The 9,459-nt window shown below is 52.4% G+C and overlaps 1 protein-coding gene across 5 annotated transcripts in view; it reads right to left on the bottom strand.

Moving 5' to 3' along the window:
- Ttbk1 (tau tubulin kinase 1) overlaps positions 1 to 7,509 on the bottom strand; it is a 43,917-nt gene extending 36,408 nt beyond the window's left edge. For 4 of the 5 annotated variants that reach the window (XM_026785715.1, XM_026785717.1, XM_005359752.3 and 1 more), the window contains exons 1-2: positions 7,275 to 7,509; positions 3,749 to 3,910 (exon numbers count right to left, since the gene is read on the bottom strand). In XM_026785715.1, coding sequence (XP_026641516.1) covers positions 3,749 to 3,856 — 108 coding nt within the window. In that variant the 5' untranslated portion in view covers positions 3,857 to 3,910; positions 7,275 to 7,509. The remainder of the gene's footprint in view (positions 1 to 3,748; positions 3,911 to 7,274) is intronic. The other variant, XM_026785716.1, reaches the window with a different exon arrangement.
- Between the last annotated feature and the right edge of the window lie 1,950 nt (positions 7,510 to 9,459).

Genomic DNA, 9,459 nt, shown 5'->3' with positions numbered 1-9,459 from the left:
CTCACACACACACAGGACCAGACAGGTATCTGAATAGGAGCAGAAGAGAAGAGGCATGTGGCTTCAGGCAGGCATGAAACAGCCCCGATGATACAGAGTTTTAGAGACTGTGGGTCGTCCCACATGTCTTCTCTAAAAGGAGAGCAGGGCCAGGGGTGTAGCTCAGTTAGGACAGTGCCTGTTTAGCATGCATGAAGCCCCAGGCTAGATCCCCAGTACCACATCCACCAGGCCTGGTGGTTCACACTGAGGGAGGAAGTAAAGGCTCAGTACTAGCCTGTGGCACATAGTAGGGCTAGCCCAAAGAGGGGGAGGGAGAAAAAGAGAGAGGGAGAGACACATGGGTAGGAGCTTAGCAAGTAAAGGTGCTTCCTGCCAAGTCTGACATCCTGAGTTTGATCCCCAAGACCCACACAAAAGGAGCGAGCCAACGGCCTCAAGCTGTCCTCTGCCTTCTACACACGCATCATGGCACACAGAGCCACACCGCACATCAATAAATATAAAATAAATATAAAAATATAAATAACAGTAAAGGACAGAAGAGGAGCCAAAGCTATGAGGAAGGGAGAAGTTTCTTGAGCCAGGGTAGGAAACAAGGAAAGCAGAAAGGAAAGGAGGCGAGAGAAGCGAACGCTGTCCTACTCTGACAGACACTACCGGACAACAGAAGCCTAAAAACCCGGAGGGGATGGCTCAGGGGAGCGCTAACCTTGGGAGCCAGTAACCTGTCCACACCCTTTCACAGCATGCTGTGTGTAAGCACAGACGGCAGGGTAGGTGAGACAGGGCTCACAGGCACAGTTTCCCAGGCTCCACAACACGTGTGAGGACCATCTGACTCCCCACGGTACACACGGGAAAGCCACAGGGCCCAGGGCCTGTAATGCCTTGGCTGTAAATAACAGGCCTGCATTTTCTCTAAACTCCATCACCTGGAGACAGAACCTGTGAGTGTAGAACCTTTAAGGTTCCAGGACATGGGCCGCTTGGCACTGCCAAGTGCGGGAGCTGATGCTGAAGCCCCCAGAATCCCTGATGGTGGGAACATACCTAACACCTACTCCCCAGTTTCGCAGGGCCCCGGCTTCTTTATTGGCCTTTTCCTCAAACTGAGCCCATTTCTTTCCCGATTTGCCACCCATCCCTAGGGCAGGGGTCTAGTTGTGACACTCATCCATCCAGTATCCTTTCCTCTTGCTCCGTAATGACGGCATGCTTATTCATCAAAAGATACAGTGGGGCTGGAGAGATGGCTTAGCCATTAATGGCTAGGCTCACAATCAAAACATAAATTTACTTTAGGACCACAGAGAAAAACTCAGTCTAGAATATGAATGTATTACTTTCTATAACAATGAAGCCATAAGATGCTATGCTTACTACTCTAAGGTAGTAAGAAGGTGTCATGAGCCGAAAGCACCTAGGCCAATGAACTCCATGAGGCAGACCCTTGAGAGAATCCCCTTCAGACCCTTTCAGGCCATTTCTCCTCTTCTGTATGTTCTAATGATCCCACCCCCATCAAAGAACCCCCCCTAAAGCAGAGAAGAAGCCCAGCCCAATGGAGCCTCGGTTTATTTGGGATGGACACCCTTTTCTTGCCTCCACTCTGGGCAACCTAAAGTCATCTCAGTTTCAAAAACTATTTGGACCTCTTCTTTTTCTCCTCAATAAGAGAGAGTCGAATTGAAACAAGCCACAAAGACCTTTTCGGCCCCTAGACTCCAATTCTTGCATGGGCTGAGTTTTGCTGACTGTGTTGCGGCAGCAGACAGACCTCAGCCTGCCTTCTGATCGCAGAACTTGGCAAGTTAGCTAATCACATCTATGAAACAGGCGTGCTGGTAATTGCTGTATCTACTCCATCAGTGCCCGAGATAACCTACAGAGGACACCTTCACAGCCTCTGAGGATGAGAAGTGTTCAGAGAGCCTGGAGAGATGGCTCAGGGGTAAGGGGACTGGCTGTCCTTCCAGAGGACCTGGGTTAAATACTCAGCACCCACATGACAGCTCACAACTGTCTGTAGCTCCAAGATCTGACACCCTCACACAGACACACATGCAGGCAAAAAATCAATGCACATAAAATAAATTATTTTTTAAAAGGCACAGAACAAACACTAAGACTTTTATTTCTGCTGTTTGTTATGTGGCCTGCAAGGATCACCCCTAGAGAACAATTTGCTCATTTTATCTTTTGTTTTTTTAGGGCAAAGAAATTTATTTACAACTTACAGTGATCCTAATCACTGACACTCCCCCCACCCCCCCTTTCTCCTGGTTGCAGTCCATCTCTGATCCATGATTCCCGATTCTCTCATTCCCACATCAGCCCCACCCCTCCCCGGTCTCTCTAGCTCTCCTGGGAAGGAACAGAAGGACAGTCCAGGTCTGGCGTACTTGCCTCCTCCACGGCCCCTCCCCCTCCCTCTGTCTCCTCTCTCCCCCTACACTTCCATCCTTCATAAAGCACAACAAGGTCTTTAGTCTAAACTCTGTGTGTGAACAGTCTTTTCTCGCCTTTTCAGTACAAATGTTATTCAGTCTGCCATCTGCCAGACACCAAGTCCATGTGCCAGGGACCGGGGGTCTTGAAGGGGCGCTCCTCACTTTGCCAAACACCCCTTCCTTTTACGGCTGCCCTGGCTCCTCCAGTTACTCTCCCTCTCAGGAATCCCCCTTCGGGGGCCCTAAGAATCTCCTCCCTAACACCCCAACTCCCAATTCCTGAAAATGCTCTCCTTGGACCTCTGAGGACCTGCGCGGCCGGGTGACTGTTGCCATGGAGATCCAACGGCACCCAGACCCCACCCTCCTCTCCAACCCAGCAGCCCTATTGAGCGAGCCGAGCCTCACCACACCAGAGCCCAGGGACGCGCACACACGAACACAACTCTATACAGTGAAACAAATCTGACCTCTATGGTTCTTTCTTCCCCTCTGGATCCCCATTTCCGCGCAGACCTCACGTCCCCGCACACACTTTTCCCACACTATACCATCCTACATCACCCCGCCCTACAATAAAGAGGACACCAGGGTGCTTTACAGCGATGGAGCAAAAAGGATTTGATCGAGGCTGACTGGCAGTAGGTCTGGTTCCCTAGACACAACCACTGCTCCAACCCTTACATAGCCCCCTCCCACCCAGAATATCATTCTCCCCCGACAAAGAAACTCGGACTACAACTCCCAGCAGGCCCAGGAGCCTGAAGTCCTGGGTTGGAGGAACAGGGCACGCTGGGAGATGGAGTCTCGGCGTGTTGCACCTGCCGCAGGAACCCGGCAAGGGAGGAGGGTGGATGGAGAAGAGGGAGTAGGGATGCGGTGGGAGCAGCCTAAAGGGCCTCTTTCCTCAGACCCAAGCCTTCCCGTCCTCTGCGGAAGCGGAGGAACACATGCTCACTCAATGTCCTTCCCCAAGGTGCGGCAGAGAAGGAGCCCCCTCCCCCACGATCCTCCTCCGCACCACGGGCTCTGCAGCTCACACCTAGGCATCCAACCAGGAGTTGTTCAGGCTAGGCTGGACCAACACGAGGAAGGGGTGAGAGGGAGCCGGGTTGGAGAGAGGGTACTGGGAGAATGTGTGGACAAAAAATAACATTTGATCAGTATGCAAAGGAGATCGAGGTCACCTCCCACTTAGCGTAAGGGCTCCAAGGGCACCAGTCTTGGGAAGTCTCCAGATCTCTGCTTCTCCTTTCCCAGACCCCTCCCTCTGCCCAGCTAGGTCACTCACTCACCACCTTCCAGCGATCTTTGACCACGTAGTTGGCCGGCAGGATGTCGGCCTGCTCCCCTCCCCCACTCATGTTGGTTTCGTCCTTAAGAGCAGCCGCTAGGCACTGCATCCGCCAGCCGGAGGGAGGGGTGTCCGCAGGGCCTGCCCTTGGGGGGCCATCTACCTGGGAGAGTGAGGAAGGACAGTAAACAGCCTGGAGGACCCCCTAGACCACCTGACAGCTATGGAAAGAACCCCCATCCTGCTGGCAGGCATCCTTCCCAAGCAGGAGTGGGGTGGGGGGGAGCTGATGCTGGGGGAGATATGATGGAGGTCAGGGGAAGGGAGGTGTGAAAATCAGCAACAGGACACACACGATGAAAACAGAAGAGGGCAGTGATGTGTGACTAAGCCATGGGTTTACCATAGAGACATTCCAAACTAATGAGGGGAAGATGTGCTAGCCAGTGGGCATCCTAGGCTGAGACCCAAGAATGACAAGCCTGAGTCACTCATTCTACCTGTGGTCCCAAGCATCCACACCTAGACAGTGTCACAAAACTCCTGAGGAGCTGTGCTTTGCTGGTTGCCTGAAGGGAAAGACCGACGGGTAAGCCATGAGATACCCTCATCAGAGTGGCCAGCCAGCCAACCAGAGAGGTGTGACCATCAAGAAAAATGGGGACATGCACAACATCCCCTTGAGGGTGGCATGAAGGCAGATGGACTGTAGCGAGTGGAGGCTGACCCCGCTGGCAGCCACAAGACTTCCTGGTCTGTATGCCAGGATATATGCCAACAGTGACCACAAGATCATGGACTCAAGCTGTGGACTTCAGAGGAATGGTATCCCAGTGTCACTCCAGAGGGGCCAAGGCAGACTGAACTGGGGGCGAGCAGAGTAGTGGGAGCTGTCTTGGGGGAGGCAGAGTGACAGAGAACCACAGGTCTGGGAAGGCAAGGGTGAGCAAGTCCATTTCCACATCTATGTGGAGTCAGCCAGGAGGAAGGCAGCTTCTGCTGTGCTTAAGTGGATAAAAGTTGACATGGGAGACGACTAGTATCCCAAGCGACAGAGGACTAAGACACAAGTTATCCAAAGATGTGTGTGCTGTGTTCTTGGACCCCTCTGTATGAGTGGATTCTTGCTTTGTGTGCACATGTGTAGAGAAGGGACCAGCAAAGGTGACTTTCTGGTATTTCTGCCAAGCCAGCCCAGGACTGGGAACCAGCATCTTCTCATTTTTCATCTACAGGTACTCTATGTGTTCTGTACCACACTCTAACCATGACCCTGGAGCTGATGCTGGGGGAGATATGATGGAGGTCAGGGGAAGGGAGGTGTGAAAATTCACACACACAGGAGTGAAGGAAATCATTCAGGCTGGGGACTGGGCACGGGAGAGGCTGGAAGGGGCTAAGTTCTTTGTAAATGGGGTGGAACACCACAGTCACTAATTGTGGCTAACTTCTTTGTAAATGGGGGGAAATGACATTATAATTAATTATCTCATGGACCCAAAACTCCTTGAGATGGCTAACTTCTCAGGTCCTGCATCTAGACACCCTGACAAGGGCAGGGTAGGCTGGAAGGGACCTGAGACATCTTCAGGTCACAGTGCTCCACCAGGGACATGAAGAGAAAGAATCTCCGTGGGGAAAGACATTGCCGCTCCCTTTTATCTTTGAAACATCTGAGCTGAATTGTTTTCCCCAATCCACACAACGCCAGGGCTATGGGCTACCAAGAGTTTGCAAGGCAGGAAGGACAATGACAAGACGAGAGGAACCGGAATGGGCTTCTAGAATATAGGTCGAGACCAGACTGGGGCAGCTGTGCATGGTACCACGCACCTGTGACCCCAGTACTCTTTGGGGGGGCAGGAGGATGAGGAATTCAAGACTAATCTTGGCTACACCGCAAGTTCAAGGCCAACCTGGGCTACAAGATACCCTGGCTGTAAACAAGAAAACAAAACAGAACCACAACTAAGCAAAAAAGACTGGAGAAGCAATCAAATTTGTGTGGAGGGGGCCTCCCCTGGAACTGGGCTGCAGCTTAATTCTTGTGTGGAGGAGGCTATGGGTCCCAGCCCCAGCACAGGGGAAAGGGAAAAAGTTAAATTCAGGCTGGGGAGGAAACTCAGTGTTTGAGTACATGTCCAACATGGTCAAGGCACCAGCTTCAACTCCCAACACCACCAAAAATGTACTTTTTAATAAAAAGGGGCTGGGACCTGCCAAGGCAGTCCTGTGGGAAAAGACCCTCACCGTCTAATCTGATAGCCTGAGTTTGATTCCTGATAGCCGTGTGTTGAAAAGAGGGAACCAGACCCCTGCAACTTGTCCTCTGACTGCCACGTGTGCATGGTGGCATGCATACACCTTCCACACACAAAGTGAATAAAAGGACTCCAAAGGAGGGTTGAGAGATCTTGCTGTAGCTCAGTCAGCATTTGAGAAATCTCAATATAGCTCAATCAGCACAAGGTCCTACATTCAGTTCCCAGTACTGAAAAAAATAATAATAATTTTAAAAAGTTGAAGAGTTGGAGGGACCTCAGTCCTGTCTGGTGGTCTCTGCAGGTGGATGAGGACAATCTGTCTGTGGCTCACACTTGATACTTGGGAAAATTGGAATTGGTGGAGGGGGAAAGACCTGGCCACCCTATCCACCACCCTTCCCAGAGGATGCCTCCATGGACCCAAGTTATCCCAGACTGGGTTGACAAGCTTGGCTGCTTGGTTACTGTCCTCTGAGGCCCCTTTGTGTGTGTGTGTGTGTGTGTGTGTGTGTGTGTGTGTGTGTGTGTGTAGGCATGCCTGTGTGTATGCATGAGAATGTGGGGTAAGTAGAGAGAGAGAGACAGAGAGACAGAGAGACAGAGAGACACAGAGAGGTAAGTGTTTAGAAGCATATCGTGGTTTGGAAACAGAAGAGTTGGTGTGTGGCTATGCAAGGTGTGAAGAATCTTAGAGGCCAGGACAGGAGAGGCAAAGCCATGAGGAGCGATGGGAACAGGAGAAAAGAGGAGAGTGCAGGGAACAGGGCCTGTCGGAGTGGAGTGACAGGATGAGGGGAGGGGGTAGATAGACAAGAGACAGGAGATCATGGTGGCAGGGAGTGATGGAGAGACAGGACCACGGGAGGGGCTTCTGGGCACAGTTGGAGAAAGAAAAGGGAGGCTGGTGGGTGGAAGGGAGGAACTGAGGATGGGAGTGAGGGTCTAGAGACAGCTGGGTGACCTGTCAGAGCTGACAGGAGAGTGAGGAGGGAAATCATAGGGACGAGGGCTGGGGGAGGGGTTGTGGGGGAGGCAAGAAGGATGGGCTGGGGAGGGTGGGTCTGGGGGGGGGGGGGGGGGGCAGGGAGCGGCTCCAGGCCTCAGGCTGCGGCCCAGGCACTGTAGGCCAGCGTCCCATCTCCTGGCGGCGGTGGCGAAGACCGCTGCTGGATGGTAGCCGAGCCATGGAGGTGAGCCCGGCGGGAGGCCCGATGAACCCCAGAAGGGACCCCAGCCCGCCTGCCCGGCCCCGCCCCGCCTCACCTGCTCGGTGTCCGCTGCGGCTGCGGCTGCGGCTGCGGCGGTGAAGACAGCGGCACGGGGCGGCGCATCCCCCGGGGCCGGGGCGGGGCGGGGGCGGCTCAATGCGGCGCTGGGCGGCCCACTCTCTCCCGCGGCGGCGGCGGCCTCCCGACCCCAACCATCCCTGCCCGGCCCGGCCCCGATCCTTCTCGAGCGACGGTGGCGGCGGGCGGCAGCGGCAGCAGCAGCAGCAGCAGCAGCAGCAGCAGTAGCAGCGGAGTGGGGAGCTGCCCACAATGCACTGCGCCGCCAGCATCAGCACCAGCCCTGACATCACCGCCCCACCGCCCCACCGCCCAGCCTTTACATCACTGCCATTTTTCTGACATCACGTTCCACTCTGCTCCCCCACCCCACCCCCCGAGATCCTGCCTGAGCACTCTCAGATGATCCTGTAAGAGCTACCGGGGCTTCTTAACTCATCTATGCAGTTCACTTGCCCACGGGCTCCTTACCTGTCCCCAGAAACCTCACTTGTCTCCATCACCTTTTATCTCCCCCGATTCCCAGAATATCCCCATTACTCCTTTACCCTCACCTGACCCCAGATTCCATCCTCGACATAGCCATGGTCCTTCCTTCTTAAGTCCTTCTTTTCCCTGTACCCTCCCTCCCATATGTCTCTGTCATGGTCTCTTCTGACACCGCCCCCCACATTCGGAAACGCCACCTGTAACCCCCTCCTCATCTTGCACGTGCCTTCTCTCCTGGTTTACCTTCTCTTTCTTTGGCCCTTTCTTCCAACTACTGACAAATTCTGTCATTGTTTCTTATTGCTTACCAAACAAGATACACACTCTTTATTGTGACATTAAAAACTTCTCAACATGCACCCATAAGGCTATTACTGTTCTGACAGATGGGATTACTCAGTATTCTCTGGATATACTCTACGCCCTGCATCTCTCGGTTCCTTCTTCCATTGCTTATATCTTCAGCAAACGCAGAGGGAGCATCTTCAACAACAGCAATAATAGCAGCAGCTACACCTGCCAAATACACTCGCTCATTTAATCTCTTGTAAGCACTCCTTGGAGTAAGAACACTTAGCGTAGTGACCCGAGTTTGGATCTTAGCACCCGTGTAAAACTCCAGGAGCTGTGCAATTCAGACATAGCCCAGGGGAAGCAGACAGGCGAGGCCTCGAAGCTCATTGGCCAATCTGGCTCCAGGTTCCGTGAAAGAAGACAGCCTATCACAGAGCTATTAAAGAGGAGATCCTCTGGCCTCCACATCTGTGCGGACACCTGTGCACAGGCACACACACAGCTGGTAAGATGGCTTAACGGGTAAAATGTTCGCCTCCAAGGCCTGAAAACCTAAGTTCTAACCCTAGAGCACATGGTGGAAGGAGAGGAACAACTCCCAAAAGTTGTCTTCCAGCCCCCACGTATGCACAAAGCATTGTGAAACCTAGCACACACACTCCCACGCTCGTGTGTATACATCATGCACACACATTAGTATATAATTAGTAATATAACAATAACAATACATTTAAAAAGAAAGATGAAATCATGACATTTTTAGGAACGTGGATACCACTGGAAATTATCATGTTAGTGAACAAGCAGACTCAAAAAGACAAATTCTTCATGTTTTCTGTCTAATGCAGGACCTTGGTTGGCAGTGTGAAAAGGAGCCTGTGACCAAACCTGACGGCTTGAATTCACTCCCCAGAATCCACATGGTGGAAGAAGAGAAACAAGTACCAAAGGTTGTCCTCTGACCTTGTATATGTTCCGTGGCATGCAGGTACACATGGTTACACACACACACACACACATACACACTCACACACACAGATACACGCTCACACAGAGATACACCCACAGATACACACAGACTCACACTCAACAGGGATACACACACAAAGATATAGATACATCCACACTACACACACTCACAGATACACACTCACACACGAAGGACAGAGAGACAAAGAGACAAAAAGAGAATGAGAACGGAGGGAAAAAGTCAAGGCCAGTGAGCTGGTACACACTTTTATTTTATTTTATTTTTATTTATTTATTAAACGTTTCTGTCTCTTCCCCACCACCGCCTCCCATTTCCCTCCCCCTCCCCCGATCAAGTCCCCCTCCCTCGTTATCCCAAAGATCAATCAGGGTCCCTGCCCTGTGGGAAG

This window comes from Microtus ochrogaster, linkage group LG2, assembly GCF_000317375.1.
Source record: "Microtus ochrogaster isolate Prairie Vole_2 linkage group LG2, MicOch1.0, whole genome shotgun sequence".
Classification (NCBI taxonomy): domain Eukaryota; kingdom Metazoa; phylum Chordata; class Mammalia; order Rodentia; family Cricetidae; genus Microtus; species Microtus ochrogaster.
Note: the sequence above shows the minus strand (reverse complement) of the source record. Positions and strands in the feature narration are given on the sequence as shown.